Below are 19666 nucleotides of genomic sequence, written 5' to 3' on the forward strand. Positions count from 1 at the left end.
GATGACTCCCCTGTGGCGTCCTTGTCTTCTAGCATGTAGTTTCTATCTGACAGCAGTAAGTCTGAGGAAGCGAATGCTTCTGATTACTTTAACTGCAAGGATCAACTTATTTACTTTATCCTTGTTAAGAATGTTTAAGATGCTTTGGAGTCTTCTAAAGAGGTCGCTTATAAACCCAAGAGAGAGCAGCTTCATTATTTTCCTCCAACACAGGACAGATTGTTACCTGCTCATCCTCTCATTATTGAATGGCACCGGAAATATTTGCCCAAGCTAGAAAAAAAGTCAATTGACTCGGGGGCCAGGTTCAAGACACCACTTCTGACTGGGAGATCCTGCTGAAACTAGATTTAGCTGCTGGTTGCCTGGCCAAAAAGTCAGTTATTCCTTCTGACGAGTCCACTATGCGATCGGACCCCATGGAAAGGAAAGCTGACTACTTGTCTAAGAAGACCTATTATTTGAAAGCAGCAGCAGCCTCTACCAAGACAGGAAAAGATGCTGTAGCTGTGTCCAGGGCTTTGCACATCTGGTTGATGGATCTTTCTCAAGATATTGAGGAGGGTGTTCCACAGGACAAGTTGTTAAAAAAAAAACATATCCATGATGAAAGCTGCCTGTGAGTATTTGTGTGATGCTTCATTGGACATTATGAAGTTCTTGTCTAGAGCCATGGCATTATCCAGTATCACCAGGAGAGATTTATGGATCAAGCATTGGATGGGTAATTTCCCATCTCAAGGAGATTCTGAAGTCTTTGAATAAGAAAAAAAAGGTATTGTTTTCCCTCAACAAAATAAAAAGCCAAATAAGCCTTTTTGGAGGCATTACAAAAGTCCGCTTGACAGAAGGGGGAATTTTCGCCTATCCGACAAAAGGCGTAGTTCAGAGGGAGGCAAAAAAGTGCACCTGCAAAAAAAAAAAAAAAAAAAAAAAAAAAAAAAAGTCATTCACCCCCAAAATTCAGGAACAATGATGCTAGAGTCTAGACTCCGCCGGTGGGTGCCAGAATTTTGCTGAGGTCTAGTCCAAAACCTCTTCCAATGCTTGGGTAAAGATACCATTTTCTCAAGTTAAGAAGGTCTCCACCAAGCAAGTTGATGATGAACAGAAGGGCGAGTGTTGCTTCAACTCACATCCAGCAGTTCCTAAAAATGCTCTAGAGGAAATGCCACCTTCCAAGAGGGGCGACAGGGTTTATTCACAGGTCTTAGAGACTGGTAATAGACCTTTCTTACATGAACAAGTTTTTGTGACGAAGTTGTTCAAAATGGATTTGTTCAAGTCTGCAGTCCTGGGGATTCAGAAAGGGGACTACATGGCATCAATAGATTTGCAAAATGTGTACCTCCAAATTCCGATGCATCCATCCCACAGGAAGTTCCTGCATCTGACCGTGAGGGACCATCGTGTAGTCGAACATGTTCAGCTTAACAACCGCACCGAGGGTATTTATCAAGGTGATCATTGTATTTGTAGCTCACCTGAGATTGCAAGGCATACAAGTCACCCCTTAGACAACTGGCTGTTCAGAGCTCCCTCCAAGGACATTCTACTCAGTCACCATCAAGGTGCTGTGGATTCATGGGTTTCTTGTAAATGACCAAAAAAAATCTCATCTCTCCCCTACCACAAAGATCTATCTAGGGTTGACCAGGGATTCCCTTCAGATGTGCCTTCATCTACAGTATATTCAGAGAGAACCCCGAATATCCGAAAGTGTCTGCAGTGCTTCTCTCATCAGAGCATTTGGACCATCTGGAAAGCCATGAAGGTGTTGGGGCTTCTTACCATGTCCATAGAGGCCATGTCTTAGGCAAAGGCAGATATCAGAGTGCTCCAGTGTTATATTTTGACCAACTTGGGCAGGTCTTAGGAGCATCTGGACACCACTATCAATCTCCTGATGAGAGTCACAAAAGGATGTGAAATGGTGTTATCCTTCTTGTTTTATGGAAGGAAAGTCTTTTCTGCATCCTCATTCAGTAGTCTTCACTACGGATGCCTCAGGTTCCTGCTGGGGTGCTTATGTGGGGGATTCCTGGGTTCAAGCATTATGGTCAGCAGAGGAAAGAAAGAGGTTTTCTGACTTTAAGGAGATCAGCGAAGCTGTACGCCACTTTAAGAGTTTGCTCTGGAAGAAACCTGTACAGATTCTATTCGACAATCTACCATCGATTTACTACATCAACAAACGGGCAGAACCAAGAGCAAGAGCCTTGAGAAGTTTTGTGCCAGTCTAATGTCCTAAGCGGAGGACAATCTGCTTTTCATCTTGGCAGCCCATATCAGAGGCTCGAAAAATGTAACAGCAGACTGGCTCAGTAGGAAGGTGGTCCTACCAGGGGAGTGGGAATTGAACCCATCAGTGTTCAGAATGATTACTGCCAAGTGGGGCCTTCCAACACTGAATATTTTGGCGAAGCAGAAGAATGTGAAACTTTTCCGCTTCTGTTCTCTGTCGCAGTCAGATCACCCAGTAACCCTAGACAGAATGCCAATAGACTGGAACAGGATTTTCGTTAATGCCTTTATTTCTCTTTCCCTTATTCCGAGGCTATTGAATATGATTTAATTCAAGAAGATTCAGGTGATAGTCATCTTGCCATTCTGGCCTTGGCGGCATGGTATCAGCTCACATGGGAGTTATCAAGGGGAGACTACATGATGTTGCCACACTCCAGAGATAATCTTCTCCAGACAGGTCTGTTCCACCCAGAAGTAGTCAAGTTGACTCTGGCAGCATGGAACATAAAATCTCAATCTTAAAAGATCAAGGCTTTTCTCAAGAGGTTATTAATACTCTGTTAGCCTCCAGGAAGCCCTCCACATCAATTACCATCTTGGGATCTTCCTTTAGTTCTTATAAAGTTTTGTGTTGAATTGTTTGAGCCTCTAGATTCACCTCAAATAAAGTGTCTCTTCCTCAAGACTTTTTGGTGGCCTCAGAACTTTTCTGGCAGCTATGGAGGAGGATGCTTTTTTGCAGTCAGTCTTATTAATAATGAGTTATTCCCAAGGTAAGACCCGTGAATAAAGTCAGGGACAATCGAGAAGGCCTTACGACTGAGGTCATTGGTCTTCCTATAAAGGAGGTCTCAAGAAGTTCATATACAAAGAGAACCCTCTCACATAAAATCAAAATCTCTCATCCAATCTGTGGATTATTTAAAAGTCTGTCAGATTATAACCTCAAACCTATAGGTCCTAAATGTAATAAAATGTTGTCCTACCCTCCCTTTTCAAAGACGGAAACCTCATTTCAGATCAGGTGCTAAAAGTAGCACTAGAGACAGGAAAAATTTCAGGGCAGACACAGATCAAAAAGGGTGGATAAGCCATGTTTCCTGTCATAAAACTTGATAGGCCTGTGAGACTGGTGGTGAATGTTCAACCTCTTTCTGAAGGAAAAACTGTTCCAGCTGGAAAACATAACAGACCAACAATACAGAAGGAGAGTTCAGCAAAAGCAGCTTCTTGAATTCATTGGAGTCCTCTTCCACTCCACCATGATGACAACCCGTGAAGCTCCGGTGAACTTGATGCCCAAGAGGCAAACAAAATATTGACACTTTGGGGGAGATTTATCAAAACCTGTGCAGAGGAAAAACTTGCCCAGTTGACCATAGCAACCGATCAGCTTACTTCTTTCATTTTTAGGAAGGCCTGTGAAAAATGAAAGAAGCGATCTGATTGGTTGTTCCGGGCAAGTGGACAACTTTTCCTCTTCACAGGTTTAGATAAATCTCCCAATTTGGACATTTCCACTTAGGGGTGTAGTCACTTCTGTTGCCAAGGTTTAGACATTAATGTTGTGTCCCCTCAAAATAACAACATACAGTCATTAAAGGAGTTATCTCATTTGGGGGGGGGTGAGAACACATATCTCTATGGCAGAGCGGAACGGAAGATAGCCGAACGGCTCATACATAGAAATGTATGGAGGGGGACAGGGGTTATGACGCGCCTCTCCAGGGGAGAACAAGGGCTCTGTACAGGAAATTGCGGGGGCCCCAGCGCACAGACTCACCAGGATTTAAAACTTATCCCCTATCCTACGGACAGGGGAAGTGTTTTTTTCCCCCATGAGATATCGCCTTTACAGTGTACCTGTCCTTAAAAAGTTTTGATATAATGTAGATACACGGCTCAAAAAAATAAAGGTAACACTTAACACAATGTAACTCCAAGTCAATGACACTTCTGTGAAATCACACTGTCCACTCAGGAAGCAACACTGATTGACAATCAATTTCACATGTTGTGCAAATGGAACAGACAACAGGTGGAAATTATAGGAATAAAAGAGTAGTTCTGCAGGTGGTGACCACAAACCACTTCTCAGTTCCTATGCTTCTTGGCTGATGTTTTGGTCACTTTTGAATGCTGGCGGTACTTCCACTCTAGTGGTAGCATGAGACAGAGTCTACAACCCACACAAGTGGCTCAGGTAGTGCAGCTCATCCTGGATGGCACATCAATGAGAGTTGTGGCAAGAAGGTTTGTTGTGTCTGTCAGCGTAGTGTCCAGAGTATGGAGGTGCTACCAGGAGACAGGCCAGTACATCAGGAGAAGTGGAGGAGGCCGTAGAGGGCAACAACCCAGTAGCAGGACCGCTACCTCCACCTTTGTGCAAGGAGGAGCAGGATGAGCACTGCCAGAGCCCTGCAAAATGACCAGGCCACAAATGTGCATGTGTCCACTCAAACAGTCAGAAACAGACTCCATGAAGGTGGTACAAGCCCCCCCGACAGCCACCGATGTGGGTTGTGCTTACAGCCCAACACCGTGCAGGATGTTTGGCATTTGTCAGAGAACACCAAGATTGGCAAATTCGCTACTGGTGCCTTGTGCTCTTTACAGATCAAAGCAGGTTCACACTGAGCATATGTGACCGACGTGAGTCTGGAGACGCCGTGGAGAACGTTCTGCTGCCTGAAACATTCTCCAGCATGACTGGTTTGGCAGTGGGTCAGTAATGGTGTAGGGTGGCTTTTCATGGGGGGGGGGGGGGGGGCGGCGGGACTCCCGTGATCAGGCATCTTATCCCCTATCCTTTGGATAGACACTGGATGATTGTGAACTGTCCTAGTCAATATGAATGAGATCAGTTCTTGCTTCATTTTCGCTCTGGTGCGTTTTCTGCAGTGACGCAGGGGGGGAAAAAACAAAACAAATGGAAAGGGAGCCTTCGTAATATGATTATTGTATTTTGTGCCAACAGCCTTACTCATAAGGCAGTTTACTCAGAATACAATAATCACATAACATTACTAATCCCATTGATTTTAATGGGATTCTGCTGCACTGTGCACGCAGCGGAAATACTGATTCTGTTGAACCGATTCAATGCTCAAAAAGGCATTGCAGTCTATGGAGACAGCTGTGGCTGCTGTGAATTGAAAGCCTTTTGGGTCCCTCAGCTACTAAATCATATAATTTCACTATTGCATATCAGGCAGCTATGATGCATGGGTGCACTGAGCAACAGGTGACATACCTCAAATGGAGGACTGGCTGACTGCAGGCATTTAAAAGGAGAACTCCAGCCAAATGAAATTACCTTTATATAGCTTTACATCTTTACATGTTAAAGTCATATAACTTTGCAATGTAAAGTGTAATCTTTGCTGAGCACATACCCTGTATCCCTCAGCTTTTACTCCAGACAGGAAGTTGATTGTCATCTAGTAGATGACATCACTCTTCTCAGCTCTGAGAGCCAGCTTCAGTGTGGCGTGTGTGATTGTTCCTGATTGGCTGAGGCTCACACACCTCCATCTATATGCATTGCTCACCCTCTGAAGGCAGCCCGCCCCTCCCTGCAGCTCACACAGGAAACAAGCGCAAGGGCTCATGGTCTGTGTAGTCTTTTGACTCACTCAGCTGGATTTTCAAAAGGCTGTTTAAAGGGGTACTCCACTGGAAAACTTTTATTTTTTATTTAAATCAACTGGTGCCAGAAAGTTAAACAGATTTGTAAATGACTTCTATTAACAAAATCTTAATCCTTCCAGTACTTAGCTGTTGTATGATGCACAGGAAGTTCTTTTCTTTTTTTAATTTCCTTTCTGCGTGACCACAGTGCTCTCTGCTGACACCTATCCTGCTCTGTACAATTCCTGACATGGACAGAGGTTTTCTATGGGGATTTGCTCCTACTTTGGAAAGCTCCTAAAATGGACAGAGGTGTCAGCAGAGATCACTGTGGTCAGACAAAGGAAATAAAAAATAAAAAAAGAACTTCCTGAGTATCATACAGCAGATGATAAGTACTGGAAGGATTAAGATTTTTTTAATAGAAGTCATTTACAAATCTGTATAACTTCCTGGCACTAATTGATTTAAAACTTTTTTTTCCAGTGGAGTACCCGTTTAAGGGGCTATCTGGGTATTATTTTGAAACAAATCAGCTGGGGTGCCTTGTGGAGTCATGGTGAGCATATATTTCAAGTTATTTTATTTTTAACACTTTTGGCTGGATATCTCCATTAATACATTACATTTGAGCTTTAGTATTTGATTGATATAAAAAGGGTGAACTACAAACCATGGCCCTCCACATGTTGCAAAATTACAACTTCCAGCATACCCGGACAGCAAGTGCTGCGAGTTGTAGGTTTGCAACATCTGTTAGGGATAGAGTTTGGTGACCACTGATCTAAAAATGGGCTAGAAGTCAAAAACCCCATTGCATAGGGTCAGATGGTTTACATATATTTTTGAACACAACAGACAAAGTGGAGGACAAAAAACAAACTTTGATTTATTTCTCAATATTCCATGCTGTTAAACAGTTTGCTAGAAAAGTGAAGACATCCCCAGCCTTCTGCCTACCATAATCATAAGAAAGTGCAGCACATTATGTAGACGATGTTCCACAGGCACTGTATCAATGCTGCACATTTACATAACATATTATGGCACATAAGACTGCAGAATTAACAGACGGACACAGTGGGGAGGTAACTGGTGGTGTTGATCGATATCGGATAATTGTCAAATGAAAGAAAAACAATATAATGGGACCTGGTTTTATTAATCAATAAAGGGGTGGGGGGTGGGGGGAGGCTCAGGAATCACTTTGGGCTCTGTTGACATTTGCGCTTCAGCTTTCATTTTTAGCCACAATGCTCTATTCAAGGACATCTCTGGCTGTTGCAAAACTACAATTCCCAGCACAGCCTTAGGCTGCATGCTGGGAGTTGTAGTTTTGCAACAGCTGGAGACACACTGCTCTATTGACTATCTTCAACATCTATAAACCCCGATGCTACAGTCCGTCAAATGCTACAATTGCTGACAATCTGCAACAACGGCTTGACACACAAATGTGAACAGAGCCTTAGAAGCGCAAGAACATAAAACGGGAAGGAGGATCTGGTCAGTCAAGGGTCTTCGTAAACAGATTTAATTTGATACAACGTTTTTGATACATTATTCTTTTCTGTATATAACACGTTCAGTAACCCAAAAATGGCTGCTAAATAGAACTATCTTTGAATAGAACTACATTACTTTTGGTAAAATCAGAAGAAAAAAAATAAATTTACCTCATTACCACAGATAGTAACAGCTTACGTGGTAAAACAACTTTTTTTTTATCCTTTCTACTGACCACATGTACTTTATTTCTCTAATGATGGACAACCCCAATACCAGTCACCAAAATGGTGCAGGACCTGAAAACTGACCAGCGGACAACACTTGGGGACCATGCACAAAACAATGGGAGGCTGGTGGAATTCCGAGCAGCCTCTCATTGTTTTTAAAGAGGATGGGGGGCGGGGGTTTGACCTCCACTCAATGCACAGATCAATGTTGACCACTGTATGAAGAGGTGGCCAACACTCCCCCTGCATGTATTTTTATGGGAGAGCCGTAGATACACGAGCCGGGTGCCAGGCAGGAGATCGTGGGGGGACCCAGTGGGCAGACCTTTCACGATCAGACACTTAAAGGATATCTGTAGTGTAAAAGAACTTATCCCATAGAAAGATAGATCACTGGGGGGGGGGGGGGGGGGGGGATCCGGGCGCTGTACGTGGTCCCGGATTCTGCCGAAAGGGAGAGTTTAGTCCCCGCATGATGCATCGGCTGAAACGCCTCCTCAATGTATCTCTACTCCCCCTTCCAGCAGAATGCCAGGGCCCCGTACAGGAGATCGTGGGGGTCCCAGGACTTGGACCCCCCGTAATCTATAAACTTATCCCTTAGGGGACTAATTATTTTACACTACAGATGTCCTTTAATCGCCTATCCTGTGTATAAGGGATATAAACTTCTGTACCAGAGTTCCCTTTTAATGGGATTCTGCTGCTCTGTGCACAAAGTTTCGTAGCAGAACTTCCAAAGTGGATCCAGATTCCACCGAAAGAATGAGGATGTTCAGTCTTGCCCCAGAACTGCATTGCAGTCAATAGGCCGGCGTTTAATGCTCGGGCAGCAGAGGCTGCTGCAAGGGGAAGTCCGCTTTGAATAATTAAGTGGAATTTTCATTGTGTGCATGAGCCCTTAGCGTAAATTGTAAGTTTTCTGTCAAGGTCCAACATTAAAAGAAATAAAAATAAAATAAAAAATAAAACATTACTGTAAAATGGCTATAGGAAAGAGTTGAAGGATATGGTCTCGCGCAGCGTCCACTGCATGGTTGAAAACCAAGCAAACACATTCTTCAGCACAGTCTTTGGATTATTAATTGCTGCACAGTTTAGAGGGCCGTTTACCTGCAAAGTCAGGGTCAATAGTATCTAATAATGGTGCACTATTTAGCATGTAAACTGGCATTTACTCACAGAACTGCAAGGCCATATGAATTCGGAAACTGTCTAAGGCTGGGTTCACATCACGTTTTTGCCATACTGTTTTCAATCCGTTTTTCTAAAGAAAACCGTATGGCAAAAAAACAGATGGAACAGTATGTAAAAAAGTAAACCGTATGCGTTTTTAAACAGTATACTGTTTTTAAAAGTGCATAAAGTTCCGTCAGTTTTTATAGAAAAAAAAACCCCATACGTTTTTGAAAATTTTGTCAATTTTTAATGAGAGGGGTCTTGGGTGGGGACTTTAGGATTCAAATGCGCATGTGCAAAGTAAAAACGTATACGTTTTTCCCGTATGGAACCGTATACATGTGCGTTTCTCATTGACGTCCATGTTAAAAAAAAAACGTATGAGGTTGCAGTATGGTTTGTAAACTGGAGACAAAATCGTGGTCAACCACGGTTTTGACTCCGGTTTAAAAACCGTACTGCAACCGCATACGTTTTTTTTAAAACATGGACGTCAATGGGAAACGCACATGTATACGGTTCCATACAGGAAAAACGTATACGTTTTTACTTTGCACATGAGCATTTGAATCCTAAAGTCCCCACCCAATACCCCTCCCATTAAAAATTGACAAAATTTTCAAAACCGTACGTTTTTTTTTTTTTCTATAAAAGCTGACGGAACTGTATGCACTTTTAAAAACAGTATACTGTTTAAAAATGCATACGGCTTACTTTTTTCCATACTGTTCCGTTTTTTTGCCATACGGTTTTCTTTAGAAAAACGGATTGAAAACAGTATGGCAAAAACGTGATGTGAACCCAGCCTAACAGAAGATCCGCAACGTGAGACTTTACCCTAACACTGGACAAAGTTATTAATGTTACCAGCTACTCCCTTTCGCAGCGTTTCCCAACCAGCTGTTGCAAAATGACAACTCCCAGCATGCCCCAACAGCCGAAGGCTGTTGGGGCATGCTGGGAGTTGTCATTTTGCAACAGCTGGAGGCACACTGGTTGGGAAACACCATCCTATAGTAAGGCAAAACTATAACAGCACATTATAAGTCTTGGGATCAAGCTACAGAGACCCACAGGGACAGAACTCTAGTGCAAACATGGCTATATACAAAAATATTAAACGGTTCTCCCTACTTAACAATGAGCTGCTTCAACACAAAAAGGCCTTTAAAAATTAGCTTAAACATGTGGACCATGAACAGTGGGACGGTTGTATAAAAATCTAGAAGGATATGGACCGGATCCATATCATGGGGCAACGGTGTCACATTATACGTCTAGAAAAGGAATAGTTGTTCAAGATTAGAAAAACATAGCTGCTTTCTTTCAAAAGCGCCCCACACCTGTCCACAGGTTGTGTGTTGTATTGCAGCTCCGTGAAGCGAACAAGTGTGGTGTTATTTTTGGAAGGCACCAGCTAGGTTTTTTATTTTTTTTTTACAAATCTATATAATCCCTTTAAAAGAAAAAAAAAAAAGTGCTAAATAAGAACTGGTATTTGTAGAGCTTACTTACTGCCTTGTGGATGTAGAGTCTTGTGCATATGACTAAATTTGTAAAAGTCGCATATCAAATGCAGTCACAAACAAACAAAAAAAAAAAAAAAAGGACAATTCTAGTTAAAAGGTGTTTCCAGGTTTCAGATATGGCAGACAGACAATCTATGGAGGTAGCTCTGCAAAATGAAGAAGAAGATACCAAAATGACCACCCAAGTAGATAAAAGAAAATCTACAGTAATGTCAACCAAACGTTACTGCAGATTTGCTCACCTCTACTACCCATTAGGTTAATACTACACTCCAATAAAAAAACAAAAAACAAATTTAAATAGTAAAATATATATATTTTATTAGGCTTGTACGCTTTGGACAATCTATTTATTGGAAGGGTCCCCTGTAATAAGCAGATTCTTGAGCGAGAACTGGTCTGGGCCATTCTATGGTCTGGCCACATGACCTTTTCATGCAGATATGGCTTATAACTAGGACATTGCGACTGAGATCCCCAATGGTCCAACTTGAGAGAGGGGTCTCCTGTGCTGTTAAAAAATCTGCGGCACTTAAAACACGGTCTTCTGACACTGGAAAAACTCTTTAAATAAAACCCATCACCCCCCCCCCCCCCCCAGAGAGTGGATCTTCCTCTGCTGTCTTAGGAGGCTTGTCTGGATCCCATCTCTTAACTCAAGCCCAAACCTGTCACCACCACTGACAAGCCCCTGAAGCCAAGTCGCCACTTTCCTGTTATATACAGATATAAAAACACACCTCATTCTTCCTCATCCCGAAAAAGAAAAACCATACTGTCTTTTGATGAAAAATGCCATGGGCAGAGGAGCAGACAGGGAATGATTACAACAGCTTTTGCAGACTGGTTGCCTTGAGAGAGTGTCTGCTGTGTTGTGTAATGTTTTACAGCAGCTCTGGGCAAGGAACTGGCAGAAATGCTGTGAGAACTGTGATGAGCTGAGGGAAACCATTGCATTTTTGGGATTGTGGTATTAAGCAACTGCTTAACGTGGAAACAAATGGCTAATTTTAGCAACGTTCAGGATCCTAAATTTCTCCAGCAGGGTGGAAAAAGGCTACAAAAGAGAACGTCTTACCCTGGAAGACGTGTCCTGTATTACACACAGCTCATTGATTTTACAAAGGAGGAGGGACTTGCCCCAGCTGAGACTGTCGAGGAGCCAGGTGACCTGAACAGAGAGGCCTCAAGAGGAAAGCCTATAGACACTCTAAGCAGAAAGATCGCTGAAGCGTAAGGCTAGGTTCACACTACGTTTTGTACTTACGGTTCCCATATACGGCTGGGAGGAGGGGGGGCATAATCGCAGCGCCCACACTCAGCCGTATAAGGGAACCGTATTTAATGCATGTTTATGAGCCGACCGGAGTGAACCGCAGCCTCCGGTCGGCTGCGTTTTCGGACGTATGTCGTTTCCTGACCGCAGGCAAAAACATGGTCAACCGCATACGGACGAAAACGCAGCCGACCGGAGGCTGCGGTTCACTCAGGTCAGCTCATAGACATGCATTAAATACAGTTCCCGTATACGGCTGAGCGCAGGCAGCGCGATTAAGACCCGCCCCCCTCCTCCCAGCCGTATACGGGAACCATAAGTACAAAACGTAGTGTGAACCTAGCCTAAGAGCAGTGAACAGAGCCCTCACATCCAGAAGGAAGCACAAGGACCGCCAGGATGGCTTCCAAGCAAGACGTTCTCATACAGGGAGAGGGAGCAGCGCAAGGGGCTGTAGAACCCAGAGGAAGAGGGGAGAAAACATGAACTACCCTGGCAGGACCAACAAGTGCCCCTGCGAAAGTTGGAAGGCAACAGCTGCAACTAAACCTTATCCAGCAGAACCCCGCAAAAAAAAAAAAAAAAAAAAAAAAAAAAAGGGAGAGCGAGGGCAAGAGCCAAATAAAAGAAACCCTCTGAGACAGGGAGGTCGTAGGGAAACGGCTGCAAAGGCAAGAGCAAGAGCCCACAAAGGCCATACCACCCCTCAGAAGAAGGGGGAGCGCGAAGGCTGAATCTCGATAGTAGACACCCACTAAGCTACATCCAAGCCGGTAGCAGAAGGGTTAAAAGAGACGGCTGAGCCAGTCTCAGGAGGAAGTACAGAAGACTGACAGGTCTCCACCTAGAAAAGGAGACAAAAGAAACTCCACCCCAACTCCATGGGTGCGCTAAGACGGTCTGAGCAATGCTAGGCATCCCATAGGAGGTAAGAGCATTGTGTAGCCAGATCACTAATACCACCCGTCCATAGAAAGAAAGATGAGACAAACAGTAGTCAGAGAGGAAGGCCTACCTAGCCCACTAAAGTGCCTCTCTTGGGGTGGGGAATGTAAACCCCGGACGGAACAGAGTTGGGACCCCTTGACATGAATGTACCTCAGCAATAGAAGGGACACTGCAAACAACAGCACCCAAAAGGAGGGAAAAGAAACCACTGTACAGGCCAGAGCAGGGTCCCTACCATAGACCTTGTGCTGTGTAAACAGTAGGAAACATGTGAATCAGTGGCACAGGATGGTGGATGCCATATCAGCGAGCACCCTAGGAATACGCAAGGTCACCCACTAGATCCCTTGCATTGAAAACCAATCCGACTGCAAACCAATGGGACATCACCAATGCTGCTGCTATAGAAGGTCCGTTGCACCTGCAGGGACACAATGGTTGGTTGTCTCCCACTGGAAGCAGGGTCCGAAATTATGCCACAAATGTGGTGGAAAGCACACTCCCATGGATGTTTGGGGAAACCAAGGTGCATGGATGGATACCCTCCCAACAACACCCACATGCCGTGGTACACCAGGACTGTAGCCATAGATGCGGCAGATATCACGTCCTCCAAGGGGATGGCAGAGGGCGGAAGAACAAGTGAACTCTGACATATAGCAGGGTACCGAAACAGCAACCATGGACGCAGCAGACGTTGCAACCTCTGATGGTGTAGAGGGCCATTGTTCATAGGTGAACTTGCACTCACAGTGGAGTAGAGGAATAGCAGTTGCGGCAGACAAACTAACCTCTATGGATGGGGGAGAGGGTCCATTGTACAGCGGTCAACTCTCACTCACAGGGAAGTACCAAAATAGTAGCTGTGGCAGACGACCCAACCTCTATGAATGGTATAGAGCAGGGGTACTCAACTGGCGGACCGCGTCCGCCAGTCATCCGGACCTCCGGCCGGATCTCCCCTCATTCATTTGTATAGGTGTCTTTAAGACAAATGAATAGCCGTGGCCCGGAGTGAGGGAGCACCGTGTTCCCTACCCAGCTGTTTCTCCTGGCCAGGCATGAATAGAAGAGGCCAGAGCAGCGCAGGACCTGGGACGGGAGCCAAGCTCTCAGGTACAAATTTGTGTTTCCCCATCTGTGACTCAAGTTGTTTTAGAACTACAGCTCCCATCATGACCTTCTGTCTGTGCATGATGGGAGTTGTAGTTTGCAACAGCTGGTGAGTCAGAGTGGCAAAGTTCATTCTGGGGGCACAGCGGCATCATTAATTCTGAGGCACAGCGGCATCATTAATTCTAGGGGCACAGTGGCATCAATTTGGGGCACAGTGGTACAATTAGTCAGTACAGGGCACAGTGTGTCGAAAATTTATTTGGGGGCATAGAGTGTGGCAGTAACAAACCATGGGTACAGTGTGTGGCAGTAACAAACCATGGGTACAGTGTGTGGCAGTTTTATATTCAGGGGGTACAGTGTGTAGCAGTATTCAGGTCATACATCCTCCACACTTAAGTTGCTCGTTTGCTCTTTCCTTCATGGCACTGAGGTCACTATTTGTGAACCAGGCCATAGCATTCAGTTCGGACCTTCACCGGATAAGCAGACCCTCACAAAAAAACTAATTAATTATAGTTGAGTACTCCTGGTGTAGTGGTTCCACGGTACATCGGCCAACTCACTCACAGTGGAGAGTACTGGGACAGCAGCTGACAACCCAACCGCCATGGATGGTGTAGAGGGTCCATTGTACAGCGGTTTACTCTCACACAATCAAGTAAAGGAATAGCAGCTGCGGCAGATGGCATATCCTCCATGGGCGCTGGAAAGGACCACGGCCACCCACGAGGAGTTCACAGAGAGTGCCCACACAGGGGCTTCATCCAGGAAGTGGGTCACAGGGACTGCAGTCACGGACGTGGTGAATGCAGTAAAGGTGGTCAGTGGAGAAGGGAAAAGGCTTAATGGCACTCACTGTGCAAACACACAGAACATCCACGTAGATGTTGTCCTTAGTGGGATCTAAGCCCCACACCCCAGCATTGTAAGGCAACAGCATTAACCACTGAGCCACCGTGCAGCCCCTGACGAGGAACGCAGGTTACTACTGACCCAAGGTCTGAACCTCCGGCAAAACTGTATACCCCAGCGAAAATGACCAAAGGGGTGCCAAGGAAAGTGGGGAAACCAGTAAAAAGGTCACTCTGGAACCGGGGCTAGAAGCACCCAGTGCGGATTCTAGGTCCGTGGCTTACGTACATTGCACAAGGGCTGGTACGGCAATACACGGATCAAAAGCCTTCCAACATGTGAGGTGCACTGAACCTGCAGAAACAAGTTTATCAGTCACCCGTTAAGGGCGCCGGAAGCAAAAAAATAAAAAATAAAACATTCCATATGTGTTATTAAAATGATAAGACCAGATACTACACTTCATCCCAGCCAATAAGCTAAGAATTCATTCACAGACAGAAGAGGAAGAGCCATAGATAAAAAAAAAATATGTAGCTGCAATAATTACTTTTGACCACTAGAGGGGTGCCTAATACTCTTCGAGAGAGAGAACAGTGCTGAAGCAGTGCAGCCTTTTAGCCACTGGAGACCTGTGAGAGGCTTTATAAAAAAAAATATATATATATACTTCCTCTACCTGCAGATTGAGCAGCCCCCGGGAAGAACGGGCACGCTAAAGAGAACATGCTCCCAGGTGCCACTTGCAGGCGGCCTACAGTAGAAGAGGAAGCTGGGGGCTAAATTTACAGGGTGCCCGCAGGCCGCCCTAGGCCGCATGGGCAGGTTGAGGCCAAATGAGCAGGGCAGTCCTGACTCCATCGCAGCTCTTTCCAGCCATGCAGGAGAGCCACTGACTAAAGAAGGACCAGTCTGCTTTTAAAAGGTACAGCACACGGTAGCTTACTGAGCTTGACTGCAAACTTACAGATGTGGTGGAGAGAGGCATGAGCGCGGCAGCCACCCGGGGATGCGTAGATCGGCTGCCCCAGACACCGAGGCAGCAAGTATAGAGTCCCCGGTCAAGAAAAATGCAGCCAGGCCAAGGGTGTTACCAGACTGTGCCCTGGGTGCTAACGCTAAGCGCTGACCGTTGGTAAGAAGAGGTTAACGGCCCATACTCTATGCACCGTGCCCTTTTGTCGCATGTGGGCAATCAGGTAGTGCCATTCTTCAAAAAACCTAGAAAAATAACAAAAAGGGAAAAAACTAACTATACAGCCCTAGCTAGAAAATAATAAAAAATAAAGAGAAAAAAGACCAGGTTTGGAGAGAGCTCCTCCTACTAACACTAAGCTAAAACTGATTAACTCAGTGCCCGCAGGCAGGGTATATCCTGCTGGAAGGAGCAGCTTTCTTTGTTTTGCCTAGTGGCAGCCTCCTTGTGGCTGTAGCATATACCCATGGTCTCTGTGTCGTTAAACCCCCCCCCCCCCCAATGAGGTGACCGATAAAGAAAAATCTGCAGTTTTTGTAATCCCGGATAACCTCTCCCCCACCCAATAAGGCATTGCACCAAAATCTAACACTTACTGTAAGGATTAGAGTTGCCACCAGCAGGCCCCCCTTTAATAAAAAGGGATTGTCCAAGGCGAACAAACCATTTGACTACTAGTGTTGTGGCCCCTTCATGCTATGGATCGGAAAGGATTTTGCAGAATACATGCTACAGAGCACACGTTGTTATGGTTTCTGCCAACAAAACACTTAAATACTGCTGCAGAATTGCAAATACTCATGTCCGCCTCCTATCTACCACAATAAATTGAAAATGCTTAAAAAAAGAAGAAAAAAAAAAAGAAACCCTAAACAGGTTACCTGACTGATGCTTCAGACCTATTTGTTTTTTTACAGTTTAGTAGTTCATGTACCAAAAATCTGCCGTTTATCTGTTACGGAAGCTGCCATGGTACGACATGCCACAAGTGGAGAAATGGATGCTAAAACAGGAACCTTGCTCATTCTGTATGTTACTGCTATTGAAACAAAAACAACAGAGTAATGTACTGTTCAAGGAAAGTCCAAACTTAACACGAATGTGATGTAAAAAGAGGCAAAAAATAAAAGATTTATATATTTATCTTAAATAATCTATTGAAAGTCTTGCTTGGAAATGTTAGGAAACTGAAATTTGTAACCAGACGTTCGTATTTGGTGAGGTTTCGCCATGCTCTCACATTAGGCTTCTCCTTCCAATGGGGCTTTATCTGCTTCAAGAAGAAAAATAATAATGACATTAAGACCATTCCTTAAAATCCCATAAAAAAAAAAAAAAAAAAAAAAAACTTAGTGGGGTTACAGCTACAATCCGGCTGTGCATGAGATTTATGTGCTGTTTATCATCCTGAAGCCAGTAAATAGAGAGTCAGGACACAAAAGACAATAAAAACTATTGTCAATGGCTACAGGAATAACCACAGATCAATAGTAATTCGGTGGGGGCTTCACTGGGCTGATGTATATGGAACTGCAGGATAGTTGGGAGTGTCGGCTTCTTTCCAGTATCCTGTGATCGGGACGTGGTCAAGCTATTGGGAGGACACAGGAGTTGAGCAGTCATGTTTAACATCCCCCTGCTGGGGCACATGTCCCCTGAGACTTCACTTTATGCCTTTGTCCACCACGACGTCTTCCTCCTCCTCCGGTCTTCGGCTATAAAACAGAAATAGTTTAATGGTGTAAAGAATTTATGTAATCTATGAGAAAAACCTTATGTATGATATAAACAGGCCTATATCCACTAATATTTAGAGAATAGAAAGGTTCACACTAGAGATGAGCGAACTTACAGTAAATGCGATTCGTCACGAACTTCTCGGCTCGGCAGTTGCTGACTTATCCTGCATAAATTAGTTCAGCCTTCAGGTGCTCCGGTGGGCTGGAAAAGGTGGATACATTCCTAGGAAAGAGTCTCCTAGGACTGTATCCACCTTTTCCAGCCCACGGGAGCACCTGAAAGCTGAACTAATTTATGCAGGAAGAGTCAACTGCCGAGCCGAGAAGTTTGTGACGAATCGCTCATCTCTAGTTCACACTATGGACATTCTGTGGGGATTCTGTAAGCAGCACTCTATTGATCTTAAGGGGAATTCAGCTGCTTGGTTTACACGTCAGAAGTAAAGAAGCAGAACGCCCCCTGATGAAGCGCCATAGACGCCATTGACTCCACATTGTATAGCTTTTTTTTTTTTTATTTTTTTTTTTTTTTTTATTTTTTTTTTTTTTATTTACACACAGGGGTTCATAGTACTTTTACATGTGTTATTCTTTATTCGGTTACACCCTTATTGTGTATAGGTCCTGCTAGATTTATGATACTATCTAATGAAAACAATGCTGTGGTCTCTACCACTTGCATATCTTCAGTGTTGTTCTGAGTGACTCTACTTTTTAATCTATGTTTTTATCATATACGTTTCAATAGAGATTTGTAATATTTTTAACCCACTGTTGCGCATATTTTTTGGATGTTTATATTTTGCTGCACCTTTGGTACTATCTGGGTGACAAAGTAGCAGAACTCCCAACTTTGAATTAGATTATGGTGGAAGAATTGAAAAAAGCGAAATTTGCCAGATAGGTGCAGTTTGCCAATGGGACAGAGCTTATGTCTACAGCAGAGGTCAGAGATACAAGAAGAAAGGGACTGCTGAGGAGGGGGTCATTCTGATCATCTTACATCAAAGACCTCTGCTGCGGAAAACCCATCCACACCCTTCCACTATTCCAATAGGACTTGAGTAAGTGGTCCAGTGACCTGTGACATTATGATATTACTTCTGGATGGTGATCAGCCATAATATCTGAACTACTTATACATCTGTACAGTTCTGTATATTTTATCCCCTTATGAACCTCAAAACAGAATTATAAAGAGGGGGTAAATGTATTAGATAGTGTGAATTTATCTTTTCTCTGGGGGTCCTTGTACCGCAACAGTAATATTCGCAATATTAGGTTTGGTACGCTTAGGTTTAGTGACCGCTTACTCATAAAGAGGCTATAGGACCGGCTACTGCCGACAACTTTTACTATTTTGTAGTAGTGACCCCTGGTGACTAATCCCGAATATAAATACAGTGGTCCCTCAACATACGCTGGTAATCCATTCCAAATGAACCATCGTTTGTTGAAACCATGTTGAGGGATCCGTGCAATGTAAAAGTACAGGACAGTGGTCTACAACCTGCGGACCTCCAGATGTTGCAAAACTACAACACCCAGCATGCCTGGACAGCCAACGGCTGTCCAGACATGCTGGGAGTTGTAGTTTTGCAACATCTGGAGGTCCGCAGGTTGAAGACCACTGGTATTGGAGGTTATACTCACCTGTCCCCACCGCTCCGGACCGTCACCGCTGCCCTGGATGTCGCCCTCCATCGCTGTCGCCGCGTTCCCTGGGTGTCCCCGACGCTCCGGCAAGGCCTCTGCTTCCCCGGCATCCTCGCTCTCACGTCGCCGCCATCACGCCACTCCTATTGGATGACGGGACGGCGTGCGCAGCGACGTGACGACGACGATGGAGAGCGCAGACAATGCAAGGGATCCCGAAGGGGACGCGCCGGAGCACCGAGGACAGGTAAGTGATCATCAGTGGACCACACGGGGCATCGTAAACGGCTATCTGGTGGCAGCTGAAGCAGCATGTTAAAATGATCTTATGTCGGGGCCATCGTAGGTCGGTACATATAAGGGAAAAACGGAAAGTGGCACTCACTATCAGGAGAAGGTAATATCTTGTAATCATTTTTAAAAAGATGAAATAAAGTTTCTAAGATATTACCTTCTCCTGATAGTGAGTGCCACTTTCTGTTTTTCCTATATAAATATATATAGTCATAGCTAAAGTCATACCCCAATCTTTTGACTCATTTGGCTTGGTTTATCTGTTTCTGGGAACCCTTCTTGTTTCTATTTTAATGCATATTGAATAAACACTTTTTTTTTTTCAAAGCTTCCTAATCTGTGATGGTTGGTTTATTAGAGATATCTTTAACACAGCCTCACTCCATCTTCATTGACTGGTAATATTATGATCACTCTGGTGATTAAAAGCCACAATAGTATCAAGTACTGACAACAGATGGAGAGCCATCAGATGCTGCTGAGCC

At 44.4% G+C, this 19666-nt stretch overlaps 1 protein-coding gene across 2 annotated transcripts in view; it reads right to left on the reverse strand.

Annotated features, from left to right (window-relative positions):
• Positions 1-16014: 16014 nt before the first annotated feature.
• The window catches only part of GTPBP1 (GTP binding protein 1), a 58433-nt gene continuing 54781 nt past the window's right edge, over positions 16015-19666 (reverse strand). For both annotated transcript variants that reach the window (XM_056523859.1, XM_056523860.1), the window contains exon 13: positions 16015-17207. In XM_056523859.1, the coding sequence (XP_056379834.1) occupies positions 17118-17207 (90 nt within the window). In that variant the 3' untranslated portion in view covers positions 16015-17117. The remainder of the gene's footprint in view (positions 17208-19666) is intronic.

The sequence above is a fragment of the Hyla sarda genome, chromosome 6 (genome assembly GCF_029499605.1).
Source record: "Hyla sarda isolate aHylSar1 chromosome 6, aHylSar1.hap1, whole genome shotgun sequence".
NCBI classification, from domain to species: Eukaryota; Metazoa; Chordata; class Amphibia; order Anura; family Hylidae; genus Hyla; species Hyla sarda.